Source organism: Culicoides brevitarsis, chromosome 2, assembly GCF_036172545.1.
Source record: "Culicoides brevitarsis isolate CSIRO-B50_1 chromosome 2, AGI_CSIRO_Cbre_v1, whole genome shotgun sequence".
NCBI classification, from domain to species: domain Eukaryota; kingdom Metazoa; phylum Arthropoda; class Insecta; order Diptera; family Ceratopogonidae; genus Culicoides; species Culicoides brevitarsis.
In genome coordinates this window covers 6,644,523-6,668,881 of record NC_087086.1, presented here as the reverse complement: position 1 = coordinate 6,668,881, position 24,359 = coordinate 6,644,523, and the positions used below count along the sequence as shown (strand labels likewise).

General features: G+C 28.6%; 3 protein-coding genes across 3 annotated transcripts; 1 reads left to right on the top strand and 2 right to left on the bottom strand.

Moving 5' to 3' along the window:
- Positions 1-137: 137 nt before the first annotated feature.
- LOC134830985 (neither inactivation nor afterpotential protein C) lies at positions 138-7,202 on the bottom strand. Its single transcript, XM_063844610.1, has 15 exons — positions 7,045-7,202; positions 6,167-6,467; positions 5,802-6,105; positions 5,466-5,746; positions 4,742-5,409; positions 3,192-4,093; positions 2,906-3,132; positions 2,083-2,268; positions 1,910-2,021; positions 1,767-1,853; positions 1,657-1,705; positions 1,496-1,602; positions 809-1,445; positions 456-750; positions 138-398 (listed from the first exon to the last, which is right to left on the bottom strand). Exons 2-15 carry the CDS (start codon positions 6,446-6,448, stop codon positions 141-143), a joined length of 4,395 nt encoding a protein of 1,464 aa, XP_063700680.1. The 5' UTR covers positions 6,449-6,467; positions 7,045-7,202; the 3' UTR covers positions 138-140.
- A 1,029-nt stretch (positions 7,203-8,231) lies between these two features.
- Positions 8,232-21,199, bottom strand: LOC134828415 (protein Wnt-7b). The gene is made up of 6 exons (XM_063841393.1): positions 21,176-21,199; positions 21,087-21,123; positions 9,619-9,720; positions 9,407-9,570; positions 8,385-8,714; positions 8,232-8,318 (listed from the first exon to the last, which is right to left on the bottom strand). The coding sequence occupies exons 1-6, from the start codon at positions 21,197-21,199 to the stop codon at positions 8,232-8,234; spliced, it is 744 nt and encodes a 247-aa protein (XP_063697463.1).
- An 831-nt stretch (positions 21,200-22,030) lies between these two features.
- LOC134828413 (protein Wnt-6) lies at positions 22,031-24,359 on the top strand. Its single transcript, XM_063841392.1, has 5 exons — positions 22,031-22,089; positions 22,705-22,925; positions 23,195-23,722; positions 23,781-23,866; positions 23,919-24,359. The coding sequence occupies exons 1-5, from the start codon at positions 22,031-22,033 to the stop codon at positions 24,237-24,239; spliced, it is 1,215 nt and encodes a 404-aa protein (XP_063697462.1). The 3' UTR covers positions 24,240-24,359.

Below are 24,359 nucleotides of genomic sequence, written 5' to 3'. Positions count from 1 at the left end.
TTCCTTGAGAAGTTGCGATAAAAAACGTTCGTTTCGATTAGGTAACACAATTTTTTTTATTATTTTGCGATAAATTAATATTTTTTTTTGTTTATGTAAGCAAGGAACTGATAAATATTGAAATGTGATTGATTATTTATTTAGAGATCTGCCGAGAAATCCTCTGAGTCGAGTACGAGAGTGGGAGCTTTGTTAGCATTCGCATCTTTTTTCATGTTTTTACTCTTGTAGACGACGTTGTTGTTGGATTTTGCCATGCCCGAGTTGGCGTTATGATCATCAATGTCAATTTCGCCCGTGACAAAACCCAAATTTCCATCGCGTTTCATCGAAGCTCGTTTGTGGTTCGTCTTTCGCAACATGTGTTGGAAGTTGAATGGTGCATCGCCATCCGTATCCTACAATTTTATGCAAGAAAAATGCAAAACGTGAAGAAAAATGTGAAAAAATCTTACATCGTCTTCCGTTTTTTGTCCAATAAGTTTCATTTCTCGGATCGGATCGACCTTTTTCGGCGAAACGTGCTTCAATGCAGGCTTCCATTCGGGTTCAACGAACGGTTGCGGCGCCATTCCCTTGTTATGTTTGACGATTGGAGGCGACGGAGCGATTTTTTTGGCGCCATAGTTGTGTCGACCGGTATCCCCGAAACGTGCGGATGGAGATGCGGGAATGTACGAAGGCATTTGGTACGAAGAGACGTTCGCACGTGCCTGAACTTGATGTTCGGAGATACGACGAGCTTGAATTCTATCAAAAAATTAAAAAATTTGATGAAAAATTATTAAAAAATTAAATTTTTCCTTACTTTCGTATCGTATTATCGCGAGTAAATGGCTCATTAACCAAATATTCGAAATCAACGCCGTATTTTTTCATCGCCTCATGCTTGGCAATGCCCGGACCGTAAGCACTTGGTGCCGCTTGATACTTTACGCGACGCATTGGGACATCCCAATCCCAATTTTCCTCGTCTTCGTGGTACATTTGATGATCTTGACACATGTGAGACGTATCAAAGAACGGCAAATCGTCAAATCTGAAGGGAATTTTCAAGCAAGACAATTTTATGGGTCCCAAAACCTCTTTTTGGAACTCGCGTTGATTGATTTTCTCCAAAAGGACACAATTGCTCACAGAATTGAGACCCTGAACGGCATGTTGGTTGAAATAATGCACTTGTTGACCGAATGCAATTAAATTTTGGTACTGATGTGCACGATATTGCAAGACAATTTGGAATAAAGTCTTGTTTTTCCAACGTCGGGCGAAGGGCGCAATGAACGCTGCCGTGGTTTCGTCAATTTTTCCGGTCTTTTTGTTGATGAGAGACCCATAAATTTTACGTGCTTGATACCCGCGATAGAATTTTTGGATACGAACGACAGCTTCGTCCTCGGAAAGTTGCGAATCGCGGGAGTCTTGATGAGATAAGCGACGACGAACTAAAAAAAAATGTTTGTAAAAATTTTTTAAATTGGAAAAAAATACTTACTTGAGTCACGAACGCTGCGTAATTTGTTGGTAATACGCTTTTTAGCCAAAAATGCACGCAAAAAGGCTTGAACTTTGACAATTTTCTTGACTTGATCTTCGTATAATCTATGAAAAAATTAAAAATTGTCCAAAAATTTATTAAAAAATTAAAAATCTTACTTTGCCAAGAACTCGACGTTATGATATTTGAGAAAAACTTTCGTTTTACCTAAAATTAAATTTTAAAAAAATATTTTTTAAATATTTTAAAGGTAAATTAATCATCAAACCAATGAGCCATCCTTCCATTTTGAGACGCAAAAGCAATAAACGACAATTATCTTTCGTTATTTCCACATTTTCTTCGTACTCGAAGGCTAAAATTGCAAAAATTAGTAATTAAATGATGAAAAATTTAAAAAAAAATTCTAACCTAAGAATTTATAACGTCTCAAAAACTCTTCAAAAGTAATTCGGTATGGATATCCGCGTTGTCTGCCTCTTGTAGTATCCAAAATTGCCATCGCTCGCATTTGTTGCCGGACCTAAAATATAATTTTTAATGATTTTTAGTTGAAATTTGAAGCAAAAATTGATAAAACTTGCCAATTCTTCATGAAAACCACGTGGTTCGTTGGTTAAATCGCATCGAATGCACCGAACAAAATGAACTCCAATGCCGGCGATTGACAAATTTCGCAACAATTCCAAACAAGTTGAACGAAAAACTGATGATAAGGTTCGCATCTTGTGTAGTTGACTGTAAACGCCTCGTGATAAGGTATTTAACTTCTGAAAAATTAAATTAAAAAAAATATTATGATTTACAGAATAAAAATAAATTTAAAAAAATATTTTTTATGATTTTCAAAATAAAAATTAATTTTTCATTTTTTTTTAAATAATTTTAGAATAAAAATTAATTTTTAAAAATTTTTTAAAATTATTTTCAGAATAAATTTTTTTTTTATAATTTTTAGAATAAAAATTAATTTTTAATTTTTTTTTTAAATGATTTTCAGAATAAAAATTAATTTTTTAATAATTTTTAAAATAAAAATTAATTTTAAAAAATTGTTTGCAGAATATTTTTTTTATTTTTTTTATAATTTTTAGAATAAAAATTAATTTTAAAAAATTTTTTAAAAATAATTTTCAGAATAAAAAATTAATTAAATTATTTTCAGATTTGATAAAAATTATTTTTTCAAAATTATTTTTATGATTTCCAGAATAAAATTTAATTATTAAAAAATTTTTTAAATTATTTTCAGATTAAAAATTAATTTTTGAAATTTTTTAAAAAATAATTTTCAGGACAAAAATTATATTTTTTTTAATTTTTTTTTTTTTTTTTTGATAATTTTCAGAATTAAAATTAAATTTTTAATTGGTTCAAAATAATTTTTGAAGAAAAATTAATTTTTACCTGTCCTTTTGACTTTTCAGCAACAAGAGCAGCACCCCATTTATTCTTCTGATTAACGGCAACGACCTCATCATTTTCTGTCGTCATCGTCAAGTTCCCCGTTTTGGTCAGAAGATTCAAAAACATCGTTTTAACGACCTCTTCTGAGGATCCACGAAGCGTTTCCAGCATCTCAGGCGGTACAAAGTCACGATTTTTGTCTCCCATATCACGAGCGTCGTAAGTAACTTGAAAAATTTTAAGAAAAAAATTAATTTTTAGATAAAATTCAATAAAAATTCGTTACCTGTTCCCGTATAATGCGCCACAGTGAATTGATGCGCGTTGTTACTTCGCTTAATGAGCGTCGTCTTGTTCGAATTGATGTGTTCGATGATGTAGGCGTAGTCATGACGTCCCAACGAGCAATTATCCAAGATGCTAAACACCCCATTTGGCTTACTCATGAGTTGATCGACGCAAATTTTGTTGTCATAAAAGTTCAACGAGATGAAATCGATGCCTTCTTCCGCTTCTTCTTGCATTTCCCACACAAAAACTCGCTGGTTGTAGTGATATTGGAACTGTTCATTGACAGAATTGATCACAAGTTGCTCGAAATTGTTCTCCGCAAAGCATTCAAACCCGAACATGTCGATAATTGAGATTACATGCGAGTCTCCGAACACGGCACGACCAAAAGCGAGCTTGGCGTTTATGATGTTGACGATGTAATCGACTAAACGACTGTAAATGGCGCCAATTAGGGCATCACGGGCGAGACAAGCTTCGTCGGGCGAGTGATGACGACGTTTTGCATTTCCGTTCGAGATGATGCAATAGTTCACGAGAGCCCATTTGAACTTTTTCTCGTCGATTTTGAGGAGTTTCGATGCTTGAATGGCATATTTGGGGTTGGCGACTTCGGCAATTGTTGCGGAATTTTCACTTTCCTTGAACACGATTTCGCCCATGAGTATTATCGCAGCGAGAATGCGATAAATTGACTCGATTTGGTCCTTTGAGAAATCCAAAGTTGATAATAATTGCTCCCATTCACGGAAACTTTTGGCATTTTTATCCGAGGGACAGTAGCCACGAAGAGTTTTGTTGAAACCGATTCGTAAGTCCGTGAAATAATCCAAAAGACGCTCTTCGCGCTCCATCGTGTTGAAAAATTGGTAGAAAATGTGGAAATTTAATTGGTCGCTAAAAGGATAAAATTTTTTAGAGGTAAGTTTTTATAATAAAAAAAGTTTTAAAAGTCAAAAAGAATTTTGAGAGTCAAAATTTATCCTTGAAAAGACTCTGAGGGTCAAAATTTTGAATTTTTTGAACTTTGAGAGTCAAAATTTATCCTTAAAATGACTCTGAGGGTCAAAATTTTTAATTTTTTAAAATTTTTTAGTCATAATTTTTAATTTTTTAAAATTTTTTAGTCAAAATTTTTAATTTTAAGAAATTTGAGAGTCAAAATTTATCCTTGAAATGACTCTGAGGGTCAAAATTTTTAATTTTTTGAACTTTGAGAGTCAAAATTTATCCTTGAAAAGACCTTGGAGGTCAAAATTTTAATTTTTTTTTAACTTTGAGAGTCAAAATTTATCGTTAAAATGACTCTAAGGGTCAAAATTTTGAATTTTTAAATTTTTTTAGATTTTTAAAAATTTTGAATTTTTAGAACTTTAAGAGTCAAAATTTTGAATTTTTTGAACTTTGAGAGTCAAAATTTTTAATTTTTAGAACTTTGAGAGTCAAAATTTTTAATTTTTAGATCTTTGAGAGTCAAAATTTCATCTCAAAAGTTCATAAAATGAACAAATTTAGTTAAAAAAAATTTAAAAAATCCAAACTTACGTCTTTTCAGAAGCAACTCTAAACTTTTCCAACATATACGGATTGAAAATCGCTCCCGTAAGCTTTCCCGTGCTCGCAAACGTCAATTGAAAATTCAAAATACATCTCGTCGAATTGGGATTTGTGGGAGTTCGTGCATGGGTTAATGCCTGAATGATGTTATAAGCACCCGTAATGCGTCCCCCAATATTCTGATATCCTTCGCCCAAGCAGATGAAATGATCAACCAACATCCTCAAATTGTGAGTTTTGCCGCTCAAGCTCTCGCCACTCAACAAAATGTACTGAATCTCGTCGTGATGAAAGACATCTTGGTACGCCGTGTCAGCAGCAGCAAAAATATGGGGAGCATTATCCGAACGCGACTTGAATTTGTACTTGGAATGCATCTCAGGAGTCGTAAAAGTCGTTTCGTTCGTATTAAAAGCGAGTAAGATGTCACCGGCGAAGGTATAATTGTAACCATTTTTCACGCGATGTTGAATTTCGTTCAAAATTGTCTCTTCCGTGACTTTGGGCAAGGCACAGAGATCCTCAACGAACATTTTTTTGGGTTCTTCGTCGTAAACCTTCAAGAAACCTTTGTGAATTCCGATTTCAGCTTCGCGTTTCAGGGATTTTTTCGTGTCTAAACATTCTTCCAGCATTATTTTCAGCTCTTGAGTCAACTAAAAAAAATTTTTTTTTAAGAAATTGAAAAATTTTTAACGAAAAATTAACTTACATGATAGTCATTTTCAGGTAATTGCGTCAAAAATGGATGCTCGATAATTTCCGCCATCACAGGACGACATTCGGGATCCTTTTCCAAGCATTCCATGATGAAATCGTTGTACATCTGGGACCAATTCGACTGTCGATGCAACGTTGGCGGCGGATTATGGACAATATTGAACATCATACGTGTCGGATGACTTCCCGCATACGGAGGTTTGCCATCAGCCAACTCAATTGCCGTTATTCCCAATGCCCAGACATCGCATTTGTTGTTGTACGAGCTCGATCCTGCACGAAAAAAATTATTTTTTTATCCAAACCAAGCAAATTTACAAATTTTTACCTTTTCCGGGGGCAGTAAACATCTCAGGCGCCATGTAACAAGGCGATCCGATGCAAGTATTCCGTTTCCCGTAAGGTCCTTTCGTGTCACGAGACAGCCCAAAGTCAACTAATTTCACGTCGCCCGCTTTCGTGAGGAGAATATTGGATCCCTTGACGTCGCGATGAATTACGTTATTCTCGTGCAAGTGAATTAACGCTTTTGCTGTCTCGCGGAGGATGAAGGCGATGTGAAGCTCCGTCATGCGACGCGTTTTTACTTGAAGAGCGTTCACGAGATCGATGGCAGAGCCGTTTTCGCAAAACTTTTAAATGAAAATTTAATTTTTTTTTTATATTTTTGAGAGAAAAATGTTTAAAACGAACCTCCATTACGAACCAAACTTCCTCCATTCCGCGAGATTTTTCCTTCTTGTAAACTCCAACGAGCTCAGGGAGGTTTGGATGCTTGCAAAAATCACGTAAGACACGATATTCTTCCTCGATGTACTCACGCAGCTCGGATTCGTACTTTTGAATCTTGATGGCGACAATGCGACCATTTGATTCGTTGTCCTTGGCTCGAAAGACTTTGGAACACATGCCGACAGCAACTTCTTCGAGGATGGAGAAGCGATTTTCGGGATCTGGTAAGTTTTCGATGCGCATTTTTGGTTGATTTTTAGTTCTAAATTTAAAAAAAAAATTTAACAATTTTGAAAATTTTTTGAGAAAAATTTATTAATTATTTAATTAATTTAAATTTAAATATTTTATTAAAAATTATTTTTTTTAATTCAAAATAATTTTTTTTTTTAAATTTAATTAAAAATTAATTTTTTATTATTTAAAAAAAAAATTAAATTAAAAGTTTTGATTATTTTAATTTTAAAAATTTTATTAAAAATTATTAATTTAATTTAATGTTTTTTTTTATTAAAATTTTATATTATTTAAAAAAAAATAATTAAAAAATTTAATTTAAAATTTTATTTTATTATTTAAAAAAAATTAAATTTAAATTTCATTTTAATTACAAAAATTTTAATTAAAAATTATTTTTAAATATTTATTTTAGAATTAAATGATATTTTGTTTTAATTTTATGAAAAAATAAATTTTTATGTCTTTATTCGATTAAAACTTCTCGGTAAATGATGACGTTACACTTTTTTTTTAATCAAAATTGATTTTTCACTTTACTCTTAATTAAATTAACACTTTTTCAAATTCAATTTTTCCTTATAATTTTGATATTTTTTCACCTTTTATCCTTTAAAACAGCTCAAAATACTCCGATTTTAATAGATTTTCAATATTTTTCAAAATTTTTCAATTTTTCAAAATTTTTCAATAAAATTTCCTAAAAGTGACAAATAATTAATTTGTTAAATTTTCACCGCAGCTTTTTGCTGAAGAGCAACCGATCCAATGGAAAGACAAACGATGACTGAAAGGTTGAAAGTGAATGAAAAGTGGAAATTAAGTGACGAAATTGAAGCCTTTGAAGTGCTCATTCATCAAACGAAGGGCAGACAAAATACAATGTAAGAAAGGGAAAAACTACGAAGCAACAGGTGAGTTTTGTAGTAAAAAATTTTTCAATGAATTTTAATGATGTTATGTTTTTTTAAGTGATGTCATATTAGAGACTTACTTTTAAAATGAATGACGTAGATCGAACAATTTGCTCTAAAGGATCTTGATAAGGAAATATTTGAAAAATTTTGATAAGGGATGCAATTAATTTGTAGCCAACAATTTTTTAAAGACAGATATTTACGTAAATATTGAAGAAATTCTGAAGTAACATTATATTTTGGATCATTAAGATAATCAAAATTTTTTCGATTTCCTCCAACTAAATTTTTAGAGAAATTTTCTTAAAAATATTTTTAATATCGAACAAGAAATTGTTTGATTTTCAGTAAATTTTTGACAAAAATTATTATTCAATTCGAAAACAGTTGAATTAATTTAAAATCGCGGCATTGCCTTACCTTTTATTTTACGTTACGCTTTGCTTTAACTTTTTAGGCTCCCGTTATTTATGCTTCGCTTTACCTTTTTAAAGGCTAAATTTTTTACAAGAAAATTTTACGTGAGGTTTGTAGATTTATTTTTTTATTTTATTGAACGTTAATTAATTAATAACTACCAAATTTTATTTTTTTTTCTTTTTTGTAATCAGTCTATCTTTATTTTTTATTTCATATTTTTTTTCAATAGAGTTCATAAATTTATTTTTCAAAAAATTTCGTTGAAATTTAAAAAAATTTAAAATAAAAAATTAAATTTCTTCGAAAAAAGTCGAAAAATAGATTTTATGAACTTCAGAATTATTTATTTATTTATTTACAGACACTAATCCATTCTTCTTTCTCACAGGTATTACACTCAACGAAGCAACACCAATTAAACGTGCAATTACATTTGTTCACACTTTTCCTCTTTACCAAGTCATATCCTCTCGAGCAACAAAGCGATCTACAGCCATCATTGTTTTTGCTTCGTCTCTCACAAATTCTTCCTGTTGTTCCTTTTTTCAAAAAATAGAAAATTATTTTTTTTTATTTTTTTTTTTTGAAATTTTCTTACCAAAAACTCCATTTCCGATATCCTCATTGCAATAATTCGGTGACTTTTGGTAATAAAATAATGCCATCTCCAATTTACGGTTTTTTAAATTCAACAAAATATCACTTGTGTACTCGACGATTTTTAGACTCGGTAAAATTTTGTTCTTTTTTTGTTTGTTGACGATTAATTTACTGCCGCGGTTCGATTGATCGACGAAAATTGCATTTTTATACTGATCTTTGAGAGTTTTTCCAACCAAACGGAAGTCAGAAGGTTTCGACCAACAAGTTTTGAGAGTGCAACTTCCCGATAAGCCATGGCATTTGCATTTGAGTTGCATGTGGTTTGCTAAAGCCTACAAAAAAAATATTTTTTAATTTTTTTTATACTTAAAAATTTAAAAAAAAAAATAAATAAAAAAATTGTTTAAAAAAAATTTATTTTGAAACTTAAAAAAGTTAATTTATAAATTGTCTAAAAATTAATTTATGTAATTAGAAAAAAATTATTTAATGAAAAAATTTTTTTAAAAATAAAAACTATATGAAAAAAATCATTTTAAATATTGTTTAATAAAATAAAATAAAAAAAATAATTATTTAATTGAATAAAAAAATAAAAATTAAATTAAACTAAATAAATTTTAACATTATTTTAAGATTTAATTAATTAAATTTTTAAGATTTTTTTTAATTTTTTAAAATGCATGGCTGCACAAATTTTTGGCTTAAACTTCTTGCTTAAGGAATTTTATTTAAAAGTAAGAAAAATTATTAAAACAAAAATTATTTAAGTTAAAGTTTGAAACTTAAATCAAAATAATTTATTTGCAAAAAAAGTGACTTTTATTTATTTGAAAAAAAAAATCAGAATCATAAAAATTTAAATTATTAAGTTGACTTAAGTGACTTTTACTTAAGAAAATAATTTATTTAATTTTTTTTCTTTAAAATCAGTACATAATAGGTTAAAAATTTAAAAATAAATTTTAATAAATAAATTTAATTTTTTTTATTTTTAAATTTTAATTAAAAGTTAAAAAATTACCATTCTTCCCGCATGATTATTATGCAAATTAATAACACTTTTAATATCTCCCGCTTTTTCCTTTCCATCCAGAAAAATCCGTGAAAATTCAATGCCAAAGACGATATTTTGCGAGCATCCTCCCCATTTCCAGCGATATTTGTTATTAACCTTCCCATAATTCGCTTGATCCGTCAAAAAAGTCTCATTTTTCGGAAATACATCAATCGAACCGCATCCGCAAGAAGTAATGATACCTTGACTGCAAGCACGTGTCACCGCATGAGCTACGCCAGCACTCAATATGGAATATGCAAAACTCGATTCGCGGTACCCTGAAATGCGAAAAAAAATAAAAATATATTAAAATAAATTCAATCTGGAGAACAATCAACAAGTTTGACATGAACAAATCAATGTGAAGAGAGAAGGAGAGATTGTAATCTCTTGATCGATTTTTTTTTTTTTTTTTCATCGCGCGCGCGCTTTTTTGCATAAAAATGTAATTAATGACAAAAGACGGCCCATTAACGAGTGTCGTCATGATTCATGCGGCGATCGCGCCCCACACACGACACTCGCCTCATGTCATTTGTAGTTGTTTGTTGTCACTCGTTTAGCATATATCCATCAAACTTGGAATCTCCCTTGTCTCGTCGTACGAACGAGAACGAAAACGAGAAAAAAATCGAATGAATATAAAATTATACACTTGTTAATCGAACAAGTCGTCGTCGTCGTCATATTGTATGGTGATTGACGATAGAGTCAAATAATTGACAAACATTTTGACTGATTTGCATCTTGATTTACGATGTTTTGCCATTGACAAATGTGGATGCTTGTCGGGAGAACATCACTCAATACACATGTCAGCAATTGACTTTTGTTTGAAATTCGTGTGCGACGGAAGGTGCTTCTGAATGACATATTGATGGAGCACTTTTGTGTGCAAAACAGTGAAGGGATTCGTTTGTGCATTTGAATTATTACATGTTTCAAGGTCGTTTCACGAAATATTTTTTTTGAAATCATGCGGATATTTTTTTTAATAAAAATCTTATTTATAAAAAAGGAAATTATTTAAAATTTATATTTTTTAACTATTTAATTAATTTTTCAATTATTTATTTATCCTTTTTTTTATTTTTAGTATTTTTATTTATTTTGAATTAAAAATGATATAAAAGAATTAAGTTAAATTTTATTTTTAAAAAATAATTAATCGAATGAATCATAAAATTATACACTTTATATTAATCGAAGAGGTTTGTTTGTCTGTTGGAACCGATTTTTTTAAAGTTGATTTTCATTGATATCTGATCGATTTTTGATTGATTTTATGCCATGAGGAGCATGCTAAAAGTTAATAAATATTCATGAGTTGATTTTGACTGATCGATAGATTTTACCATATGAGGAGCAAAAATCGTACTTTTTTCTCAATAGTCAATTTGACAAACAACTTTTGACTTTTGCAATAAATATCATTCTAAAGTTGATTTTCATTGATGTCGATTTTTGATCCAAATAAACAAAAAACTGGATTTGTATCCCTGAAGCACGTACTTTTTTTCTCAAGTCAATTTTCAACCAATAAAAGTTATAAATATTCAGATTTTCAATATCTGATCGATTTTTGATCAAATAAAAAAAAGTTTTTATCATATGAGTGAGCAAAAACCGTTGTTTTTTTCTAAAGTCAATTTTCAACCAACTTTTGATGGGTTTCAAAGCTAAAAGTTAATAAATATTCATTCTAAAGTTGATTTTCATTGATATTGATCGATTTTTGAAGGTTTTATCATTCTTTTCAACCAACTTTTGATGGGTTTCAAAGAAAAGTTAATTATTTTTAAAGTTGATTTTTTGATTTGATCGATTTTTGATCAAATCGCGAGCAAAAACCGTTGTTTTTTTCTCAAGTCAATTTTCAACTTTTTTTTCAAAGCAAAAGTTAAAAATATTCATTCTAAAGTTGAATTTCATTGATATCTGATTTTTTGATCAAATAAAAAAAAACAACGATTTTATCATATGAGGATCAAAAATCGTACTTTTTTTCTCAAGTCAATTTTCAACCAACTTTTGATGGGTTTCAAAGCTAAAAGTTAATAAATATTCATTCTAAAGTTGATTTTCATTGATATCTGATCGATTTTTGATCAAATAAAAAAAACAACGATTTTATCATATGAGGAGCAAAAACCGTTGTTTTTTTCTCAAGTCAATTTTCAACCAACTTTTGATGGGTTTCAAAGCTAAAATTTCATTCTAAAGTTGATTTTCATTGATATTTGATCGATTTTTGACGAAATAAAAAAAAGTACGATTTTATCATATGAGGAGCAAAAATCGTACTTTTTTTAAAATTTTCAACCAACTTTTGATGGGTTTCAAAGCTAAAAGTTAATAAATATTCATTCTAAAGTTGATTTTCATTGATATCTGATCGATTTTTGATCAAATAAAAAAAACAACGATTTTATCATATGAGGAGCAAAAACCGTTGTTTTTTTTCAAGTCAATTTTCAACCAACTTTTGATGGGTTTCAAAGCTAAAAGTTAATAAATATTCATTCTAAAGTTGATTTTCATTGATATCTGATCGATTTTTGATGAAATAAAAAAAACAACGATTTTATGATATGAGAAGCAAAAACCGTTGTTTTTTTCTAAAGTCAATTTTCAACCAACTTTTGATGGGTTTCAAAGCTAAAATTTAATAAATATTCATTCTAAAGTTGATTTTCATTGATATCTGACGAGATATCTGATCGATTTTTGATCAAATAAAAAAAACAACGATTTTATCATATGAGGAGCAAAAACCGTTGTTTTTTTCTCAAGTCAATTTTCAACCAACTTTTGATGGGTTTCAAAGCTAAAAGTTAATAAATATTCATTCTAAAGTTGATTTTCATTGATATCTGATCGATTTTTGATCAAATAAAAAAAACAACGATTTTATCATATGAGGAGCAAAAACCGTTGTTTTTTTCTCAAGTCAATTTTCAACCAACTTTTGATGGGTTTCAAAGCTAAAAGTTAATAAATATTCATTCTAAAGTTGATTTTCATTGATATCTGATCGATTTTTGATCAAATAAAAAAAACAACGATTTTATCATATGAGGAGCAAAAACCGTTGTTTTTTTCTCAAGTCAATTTTCAACCAACTTTTGATGGGTTTCAAAGCTAAAAGTTAATAAATATTCATTCTAAAGTTGATTTTCATTGATATCTGATCGATTTTTGATCAAATAAAAAAAAGTACGATTTTATCATATGAGGAGCAAAAACCGTTGTTTTTTTCTCAAGTCAATTTTCAACCAACTTTTGATGGGTTTCAAAGCTAAAAGTTAATAAATATTCATTCTAAAGTTGATTTTCATTGATATCTGATCGATTTTTGAAGAAATAAAAAAAACAACGATTTTATCATATGAGGAGCAAAAACCGTTGTTTTTTTCTCAAGTCAATTTTCAACCAACTTTTGATGGGTTTCAAAGCTAAAAGTTAATAAATATTCATTCTAAAGTTGATTTTCATTGATATCTGATCGATTTTTGATCAAATAAAAAAAACAACGATTTTATCATATGAGGAGCAAAAACCGTTGTTTTTTTCTCAAGTCAATTTTCAACCAACTTTTGATGGGTTTCAAAGCTAAAAGTTAATAAATATTCATTCTAAAGTTGATTTTCATTGATATCTGATCGATTTTTGATCAAATAAAAAAAACAACGATTTTATCATATGAGGAGCAAAAACCGTTGTTTTTTTCTCAAGTCAATTTTCAACCAACTTTTGATGGGTTTCAAAGCTAAAAGTTAATAAATATTCATTCTAAAGTTGATTTTCATTGATATCTGATCGATTTTTGATCAAATAAAAAAAACAACGATTTTATCATATGAGGAGCAAAAACCGTTGTTTTTTTCTCAAGTCAATTTTCAACCAACTTTTGATGGGTTTCAAAGCTAAAAGTTAATAAATATTCATTCTAAAGTTGATTTTCATTGATATCTGATCGATTTTTGATCAAATAAAAAAAACAACGATTTTATCATATGAGGAGCAAAAACCGTTGTTTTTTTCTCAAGTCAATTTTCAACCAACTTTTGATGGGTTTCAAAGCTAAAAGTTAATAAATATTCATTCTAAAGTTGATTTTCATTGATATCTGATCGATTTTTGATCAAATAAAAAAAACAACGATTTTAAATCTTATTTTTGATCAAATAAAAAAAACAACGATTTTATCATATGAGGAGCAAAAACCGTTGTTTTTTTCTCAAGTCAATTTTCAACCAACTTTTGATGGGTTTCAAAGCTAAAAGTTAATAAATATTCATTCTAAAGTTGATTTTCATTGATATCTGATCGATTTTTGATCAAATAAAAAAAACAACGATTTTATCATATGAGGAGCAAAAACCGTTGTTTTTTTCTCAAGTCAATTTTCAACCAACTTTTGATGGGTTTCAAAGCTAAAAGTTAATAAATATTCATTCTAAAGTTGATTTTCATTGATATCTGATCGATTTTTGATCAAATAAAAAAAACAACGATTTTATCATATGAGGAGCAAAAACCGTTGTTTTTTTCTCAAGTCAATTTTCAACCAACTTTTGATGGGTTTCAAAGCTAAAAGTTAATAAATATTCATTCTAAAGTTGATTTTCATTGATATCTGATCGATTTTTGATCAAATAAAAAAAACAACGATTTTATCATATGAGGAGCAAAAACCGTTGTTTTTTTCTCAAGTCAATTTTCAACCAACTTTTGATGGGTTTCAAAGCTAAAAGTTAATAAATATTCATTCTAAAGTTGATTTTCATTGATATCTGATCGATTTTTGATCAAATAAAAAAAACAACGATTTTATCATATGAGGAGCAAAAACCGTTGTTTTTTTCTCAAGTCAATTTTCAACCAACTTTTGATGGGTTTCAAAGCTAAAAGTTAATAAATATTCATTCTAAAGTTGATTTTCATTGATATCTGATCGATTTTTGATCAAATAAAAAAAACAACGATTTTATCATATGAGGAGCAAAAACCGTTGTTTTTTTCTCAAGTCAATTTTCAACCAACTTTTGATGCGTTTCAAAGCTAAAAGTTAATAAATATTCATTCTAAAGTTGATTTTCATTGCTATCTGATCGATTTTTGACGAAATAAAATTATTAAATAATAAGTTTGTTAACATAATTTTAAAGTAAAGAACGAAAAATTTGATTTTTTTAAGGATTAAATTTCGATAAAAAATATTTAAAAAAAAAATAAATCTGCTATTAATTAATTATTTTTTTATAGAAAATTATAAAAAAAAATAAAATAAAAAATAGTACATATTAAAAAAAAAAAATAAATAAAAAAACTTACCATTTTTTTAAATATTTATTTTATAAAATTCCTTCAAATCGATCAAATTCACATTTTCCCATTGACCTTTTCATTCCAAAACAAAATTCTCACATAAAAAAGTTCAAAATTCCTCACTTATCGTCCTTCAACTTTAAAAAAACCGTGTGAACTCTTTATATATCTTAACTTTGGAAGAATTAAACCTTTTAACGAGAAAAACTCGCGTCGCCACAAAATTCCTTTTCACTCACAGTCGCCTAATTAAAATGAAAATGTTTCACTCAAAAATCAACATCAATAAAAATCAGGAAAGCTTGACATATTTAATACAAAATTTTAAATTCCTTAGATCGATAGCTACTGATCATTGTGATTTTTTTTTTTCGTTTTTTTTCTTTCTCGACCTCTTTTCAAGCAAAAAAAAAAAATAATAATAAAAAAAGGGAGCAAAACATTCATGTATACAAAATTTTAATTCGAGAGAAACAAAGAAAAATGAAATGCAAGAAAAAAGATCGAGACAGTTTTTTCAATCCCAGAGACATTCCAAGTTGTCGTAGTTGTCGCTGACGCTGCTGCTGCTGCTGCGTTTTTTCGTCGTTTCTTGTTGTTTTGTTATTAATCTTTGGTCGTTTTTTACCTCTCTCGCGTAATTTATCGTGCATTTTTATCAAAAACTGAAAAAAAAAGTTTTTTTTTTCGAGTTGAGAAGAAAGAAGGTATCTGTCAACGCGATATATATTCACGGTTGTCGACGTCGCAAAGTCATTCCTCTTCCTTTCCTCCGTTTTTGTGTTTTTTCTTGTCTAAAATAAAAATATTATTATTGGAATTTAAAAATTTATGAAAAATTTTGCAATTATTTTTTTTTTCGTCATCTCATTAAAGAAAAAAAAATTGAAAATAAATAAAAAAAAGCGATGAATGAGAAAAAATGCAGCGAAGCCCTGCGTCGTCGTCGTCATATCATCACCGAACAATCGCACGTCAGTAAGCATTAAATAAAAGTTTGTTATGCGGTTCGCAATTCTTTTTGGTTTGGACATCAATAACAACATCTATTTGAACATTTGCATGTTTTTTGTGTCTTCTCCTTTCTTGCATCGCTCGCACGGAATGAATGACTTGGAAAAGTGCATCCGCTTATCGCGCAACCAAAAAAACAAAACGTAGCTCAAAGTCTACAAAACGTTCACATATTAAAGAAAAAAAAAGATATATTTATACGTATTGTAAAAAGGCAAATCTGTAAAGGTAATATGGACATTTAAGATGAGAGAACAATGAAGAACAAATGTCAGATATTTCACTTTACGATGCGGTTAGCAAAATATGTGACTGTCGTTTTTTTCAGTTTTTTTCAGCTTGCCTTCATTTTATATTTATATGCATTCCAATATGTGTAATTGTCAACCAGCTACCTATCAACAATACACACCGAGACACATTTTGCTGCCGTATGCTACGATTTATGCAATTTATGTGACTAACTTACACTGATAATAACATTTTGCTGTCAATTCATCTTGAATTAATAACACAACTCTACAACTTGGCAATTTAATGTATATCAAAGAACTTGTGAATGTCGTCGACGACGTTGCTCGTTTTTTTTTTTTGGTTTTTTTCTGTTGAAGCTTTTTTTTTTGTCAGGCACTCTCTCACACACATTTAGATATAATTCAACAATTATCGAGATTTTTTTCCATGTCAATGTTGTTCGCGGATTTATTTGATTTAATTTTTATAAATCTTTTTTATTAGTAGCACTTTTTGTGCTAAAGAGCACGTTGCGAAATATGAGACTTGCATGGCAATTTTTTTTATCTTGTGAGTTGGTAGGAATTTTACTTGAACAAAAGTTTTTTCTTTAAGGGAAAAATTTTTGCTTATTTTTTTTTTTTTAATTTAAAAATTTCTCCTGATCATGTGATTTTATTTTTTTTAAAAATTTCTCCTTATCATATTTATTTTATAAAATAAATTTTTATTATCCGGAAAATAAATATTTTTTAAAAAATAATTAAAAATTAAAATTAATAAAATAAAATTAATAAATTTTTAAAAATTAATTTTGTTTCCTATTTTTATAAAAAAAATAAAATAAAGAAATAAGAAATCTTAAATAAGTTTTTTAATGATAAATTTTATTCATTTTTCACAATTTTCTTTTTAATTCTTTTGAAATAATTTTTTAAAAATTATAAAATTAAGTTAAATTTAAAAGAAATTAATTAAACAAAAATTAATAAAACATAAAAAAAATAATTAAATTTTAAGCTAAAAATTAATTTAATTTTAATTCAATGGTTTCAAATAAATTATGATTTTTTTTTTAATTTTTTAAATATTTTTAAATAATTTAATAATTTTAAAAATTTTATCAAAAAAAAAAAAAAAAATAAATAAATAAATAAAATAAAATAAATAAATAAATAAAATAAAAAATAAATAAAATATATTAAGAATATTTATTTTAAGAATAGAATTTTTAAGAATTTTTTTATTTTAAGAATATTTTTTATTTTGAAAAGAAACTAATAAAATTAAATTAAATTTTAAATTTCGAATAAAAATTAAAAATTTTTAAACTCAATTGAAAACAAAAAAAAATTTTTTAATTTTAATTGTTTTTATTCTATTTTAATTTACAAATAAATTATAATTTTTTGAAAATATTTTCAAAAGCTTAATTTTTTTTTCATTTTTATCAAAATCATAAAAAATAATTTTTACTCTTTAACTTTTTATTTATATTAAGTTTTCACGAATTTCTTGAATAAAACTTTTTTTTTTAAATGACAAAATATTTACTTTTATTTTCACTAAAATTCAAAATTTTCATAAATATTTAAAATTTTAATTTTTTTCAAACGAGGCTCTGAATCATTTAAATTAATTTTTAAAAATTTATAACTTACCATTTTGCAAAAATGCCTTATTCTTAGTTAAAGTACAATTCCATCGATGCCATTGAAACTTTGAAATGCAACACAAACAAAAAAAATCAATCCATTAACCATTTTTTCCATTTTAATGCCTTCAAATAATAAAAATGTCGGTATCCTAATCACCCTACCTGATATTGACATTCTTTCAGACCGATTGCTAAACCTTTCATAGCGGCTTTTGTTACGTCAGGCGCTCGAAGGCACACTCTAAATTGATTCTTGGTCAAGCTTTTGTAATTTCTGCAGTCTTCATGACTTTGCTCTCGCATAGAAAACGTTCTACTGCAAAAATTAATAGAAAAATACAAGAAAAAAATTGCAAATCATAATCTTCTTCTGTGTTACTTTGTTACAACAAAACGACGACCAACGATCATCATCTCCATCAAGGAATTGTGATCAAAGAATTTTGCAAAAAAAAAAAATTAATAAAACGGAAAAATAATTCCCTTCGTCGTCGCTTGGGATAAAACACAGAAACCAACATTATGACTAAAAATATTTGAAATATTCGGTAGATAATTTGCTTGCAAAAGTTTAAAATGATGCCAAGTATTTGAGAAATGAATTTATCTGCAGTTCCCATAAGATATAATTTTTCGCAAGGCATAACTTGTCTCTCTCTCTCTCTCTTGCTCGAACAAAAAAAAAAACACGCGAAACGAGAGTAAAAAATGCTGTATTTAAAGCGTTCCATTTGATTATCAAAAAATAAATAAATAATTCTGTGACTCCTTTTTTTTTCGTTGCTTTTTTGGCTTCTCGAATTCGTCGCTGAGATTTTGCATTACTTGCTAAAAAATCAAATTAGCTTCAATTCGATGCTCTTTAATGGATTTCATTTCAAGTTTCTCTCCGTTGAATGCAATTTAATAATAATGCTCGTTTCAGCGATAATCACCTGCACAACAACAATGTATCAATAATTACTAAGAAAACTTTAATGAGTTTCATCGCGTCGTAAACTATTAAAAATTATGGCTTAATTGAATTTTTATGCTTTTTTGTGTGTGTGGTTTAGATTTTTTTTTGTTTTCTAAGGCGCACGAAGTCTCTCGCGAAGTCAACTGATAACTAAACCAACGTTAGAAGATCCTGATATGGAGTCAAAAATCAGAGATTGCGCAGAAAGTGTCTTTTTGTCACTTTTTTTCATGTTCCTTTGAAGTGTTATGTGAAGATCGTCAAGTACATTGTGAAAAATTTGTATTTCGCAATTTAAAAAAAAATTAAAAATATCTCAAAAATTGAATTTTATTTAAAGTTTTTACATTTTTATTAAAAAATTCAGAAAATTTTTCAAAAATAATAATTTAAAAAATTTTTCAAAAATAATAATTTAAAAAATTTTTTAAAAATAATAATTTAAAAAATTTTTCAAAAATAATAATTTTAAAAATTTTTCAAAAATAATAATCTTAAAAATTTTTCAAAAATAATAATTTTAAAAATTTTTCAAAAATAATAATTTTAAAAATTTAACTAAAATAATAATTAAAAAAATTTTTCAAAAATAATAATTTTAAAAATGTAACTAAAATTAAAACTTTATTTAAAATTTTTATAAATCAAAAATGTTGATTGCAAAATAGTAATTTTTAATAATTAATGATACTTTTCATAGGAATCCGATTAATGTATGAACCCATGTCAAGCGAAGCTAAAAGCATTTTCGTCATCAAAAGAGCTAATTAGATGACTAATCGTTAACAATATTATGAAATTCATGCGAAAACGCATTAACGAAAAATGTGACTCAATGTTAGTTAGTCACTTCCGTGACTCTCATGAGGCTTTCAACAACAACCCAACAATTATGTGAGTATTTTCTTTGGTAACAACCACAACAACGTATAACATAACCGAACACAAAATACGCTGAGAAAACAAAAATTTACACCTATTAGGTGTTATTCATGATTTTTATTGGATTTTACCTTTAATGAATTGAAGTGCATGGGATGGTCTTTTTTCTGTTTTCTTCATTTTGAAATTCTATACTTTTTATTTTTTTTTTCATTGTAACGTGATGATGCAAAAGCAACTTCAATGACTTCTCACAACACACATATCAGCAATATATACCGCAGAGAAGACGCTGAATCATGTTCCATCCTCACTATTATTTTATTATTGTATTTTCATAAAAAATCAAATATAATAACAAAGAAAAGGAGCTTAGGCTACTTAAGTCTCTCTTTCTCTCATCAATGTTCAAAGATGTTATTGTTTGATGTGTTTAAGCTGGCACCGATAAGTGCTCATATGTCAGAAATAATCCACCCAAATTACTCGTCAATATAATTGAATTTAATTTAAAACACACACAAGGCATCAATCACACACGTATAGCTTGTGTGGCATTGTTTCAGTTATCGCATGTTCGCATCGACAAAAATTTTCTGAAATGTGAGAATTAAATCATTAATAGATCGAGAGAGAGAAAGAGCGAGAAGGACGGAACTCTTCATCATATCACTTTTTGTGAAACGGATGAAAAAAAATGTTAAGTGTTTTAATCTCAAATGAGATGGGAAAGATTTTATTCATAGTCACATCGCCAACAACTGACGAGTGTGTCGTCGTCATCGCGTGCATTACAAAAGAAAAACTTTTTTTTTCTATTTAGAAAAAAGATCAAAGAAAAGTTGTGATGATTTAATAATACAGACACATTGTTGAGAGTTTGGTATTTTTAATTAGCGAAATACACATCAGAAGTTATGGAATGTTGTTGTTGTTGTTGTAAAAGAGAGATTAGCATATTTGGCAATTGAAGTTGTTTGAGGAATTTTCTTGAAGTTTTACAGGATTTGAGATAAAGCCTTTGATGTAACATTAAAAAATTTGACTTGAGCGTATTTAGTGTATTAGGAATTTTTGATCGACTTACATTCAAGTCATTATGTTTAAAAAAAAATTGTCTTATTACCACAGATGGTTTTTTTTGAAAACATTAATTTGCGAAAAAAAAACAATTGATATAAAATAAATGATATTATACTATTGAGACAACTTTTCTTTTGTCTTAAGATGTTCTTTAGATTTTTTTCTTTCATTATTTAAACCTTTATACATCCTTTGATGAAAAGTTTTTCGATTTGAAGAAAAATTTTTGTAGAATATGTTATAAGGACACATTTTGTATTGTTTTTGGTTCTTTCCAAATATGAAGAGCTTTGATGAAGAACTTATTCAAGCCACTAAGTTGCTAATAGTTCCTTTTCTATGATAAAGAAGATGAAGGTCTGTTTTCAATTCGGATGCTGTATTTAACTCTTCAAATGTGAAGCCAAATATGATATTCAAGCTTTTCGTATGCTTTGAGATAGTCTGAAACAGTCAAATTAAATTATCTGTGCTATTTGTCTTACAATTCTTGTACCTTCCTTCATTTAAGAGACGAGTGACCTAAAAATTTATTAAATTTGTTAAATTCAGCTTTATTAAAAGAAAAACTTACCTCTGTTGCTTCCTCATATCCCATAGAAGTTTTTGCTTATTTTGTTGACTTGTAAATTTATTCTCGTACAACAGACTGACATCCTCAATGGAGCTCTAATTTTTCTTCGTGAATGTCCTTTAAAACGATGAATGAATAATATTCACCATAAAAACTAAACTTTTTTACTTGCTCTTTCAAAAAATATTTTTCCCAATTTAAACAAAACTTTTTTTCCATGTCACTCTGCATCTCAATTGTCCATGAAGGTACAAAAACTGCAAAGAAACAACAAAAACACATTATTACCATTAAAAGGTCCAACATTTTTTCTCGTTGTATAATGAATAAAATACGTCAATAATGCAGTAAAAAACATTCAAAAGTCAGTCGCGATTGTGATTTATATGAATGCCCGGATTTTTTTCGTGTGACCAATACACAAATCCACAGAGCAGAGTAAAAAAACGTATAAACAGACGAACAATTTAAAATTCGGTTGCAAAATAATTTATTATCGATAAGATGTTGCTGCTCTCCGTGTTGTCTTTCCATTTTCATGATTTATATTCGGAATGATTTTTCCCCGGTAAAACACACGAAAAAAAAATTGTACATTTCACGTAAACAAATGAATTTTGCTCTCTCTCGCATACATAAACTACTCGAGCAATTTTTCTGCGTGAAATTGCAACAAGTATTGATCGATGTGTTCATTTCGAATTTTCGGATTTAGTTGTGTCTTAGATCGATCGCGAGCTAGTTGAAATTTTCCCGCATAATTTTTCTTTTTTTGCAAATTGATTGACTTAATTGGTTCAAATGTCAGTAAAAGTTCTACAAAAACTTCGCGATTTTTATTGAGGACAAGAAACCATGCGGATTTGTACCAAAATCTCAGTTTGGATAATTTTTGCATTTTTAGCTGTTTATGGGTAAGTACTTGACCTTTTAATTACCTTTAATCCATCGTCTGAACATTTCTTTAATGCAGTCTGTCTGTTTCAAGGAAGTCTGCGAGTAAAAGCGAAAAATCATTTTTCACCTGAAAATGTGCGTCACAAAGTAACACGCTGAGTTTTCACTATTTTTCGCATTAAAAATATAAAACTTATAATTTTTTGTTGATCTTTAACACAAAAACAGATTATTATTTATGTAAACAAAAATTGAAATTTACATTCATTCATCACTCGTGTACTCACTTTTACACGTAACGCTAAAGTGTAATTTTTAGTTTATTATTTTTTGATGTTCGCCCGTTTTGATTGATTTATGTCTGTCTATAAGTCAATTTTTGATACATTGCAGTTTGGCGCACATTTGCCGGCATGCAAAATATCCACAAAATACTTACAAATTATAATTATTACACTTTTCTGGTTTTAAATGCTTTTTGTTAAAAATTTACTTGTTACTTCACAAAGAATTCTTGATTTTTCTGAAAATGAAAGAAAATTATTTTAAAAATTATTAATTTTTTAAAATTTAAAAAAAATTTTTTTTTTTTAATATTTCAATATTGCCTTTTTTTAATTTTTTTTTGTTAGCGTCGATGGCCTGCGATCGATTTTAAATCCAAACACAATATGTCAACATGCGAAACGGAATATCAAAGGAAAACTGGGAGCTATTTGTAATAATCAACAGTTGTACAATGAGATAAAGCGTGGAATTGAATTAGGGCTGAATGAATGCGAAACACTTTTCAAATATAGACGCTGGAATTGTACGAATTTACGAAAAAGCATGAAAAAAATTTTGATGAAAGGTGAGGAATTTATGTTCCGTGTCTGTCTGTCGTGTACCTATGTAGGAAAAAAAAATATAAATATAATAATGCCTACTAATAATATGTTTATTCAGTATGAAAATGGCAATAAAAGAGAGAAAGAGCACGAGAGAGGTGTAGGGAAAGAACCGTTCTTCCTCGCTTTTAAGGCCATAACAATAATACTTACCTCGATAATGTTAGTTGTTTGTTAAAAATTAGATAATTACGCTTTTTTCACTCTCCGGCATTGCATATATGTATTCTAGATACAAAGGAAACCGGATTTTTGTATGCGATAACATCGGCTGGGGTAACATATTCTGTGACAAAATCATGTTCAATGGGCACCTTAATTGATTGTTCATGTGATAAGAGCCATAGTAATAAAAAGCATTATGCAATTCAATCAAAATCTAAGGCAAACAATAATAAACTACTTATTTGGCACAACAATGACAGTAATCCCAATAAAAGCAATATAAATTACCTAAAAACTTATCAGGCTGTCGATCAGGAGCAGATTTTTAACAACAACAACAACAACGACGAGAGCGAACAACAAACAACTCAAAAGAATCAAAAAGCAGGCAACAAAAACTCGGAATGGGAATGGAGTGGTTGTGATGACAATGTGAACTACGGCTACATCAAGTCTCGAGATTTCTTCGATACGCGCATGAAGAAACGGAGTGATCTGAAATCTCTGATACGACTTCATAACAGCGAAGTAGGGCGATTGACAGTGAAGGCGCATATGAGACCCGAATGTAAATGTCATGGTTTGAGTGGTTCATGTAAGATTTTTTTCGAATTTTTCTACTAATAAGAAAATCATTGAAAAACTATCTTTAGGTATCACAAAGACATGCTGGATGAAATTAGTTCCTTTTTATGAAGTTGGAAATACTCTTTTGGCAAATTTTGATCGAGCTTTCAAGGTAAACTTTTAATTTTCATCAAATTCTTACTTCATGTTTTTTTTTCTCTCAGGTTATTGCTTCTAATGATGGTATTGGATTAAAACTTGTAGATCAACGAAAACAACCTCATTCGATCAAAAAGCGTCTCATTTACTCAGAACCTTCGCCAGACTTTTGCAAATCCGACAATTCCATCGGATCTTTGGGCACAAAAGGTCGAGAATGCGATCATCAATGGGACCATGAAAAATGTAATGCGCTATGCTGTGACAGAGGATTTATCCGAGAACGAGTTCGCGTCGAGACATCATGCAATTGCGTCTTCAAATGGTGTTGTGAAGTAAAATGTGATAAATGTACCGAAGAAAAGGAGATTCGGAAATGTAATTGAAGCGGAATACTAATTGGCAGTAGTGAGTCATGCAAAATGCGTGTCAACTCGCAATCTCAACCACACACAATATTTGTGCTCGACAAATATTTGTACAAAACAAACATTAAAGCCCACTAA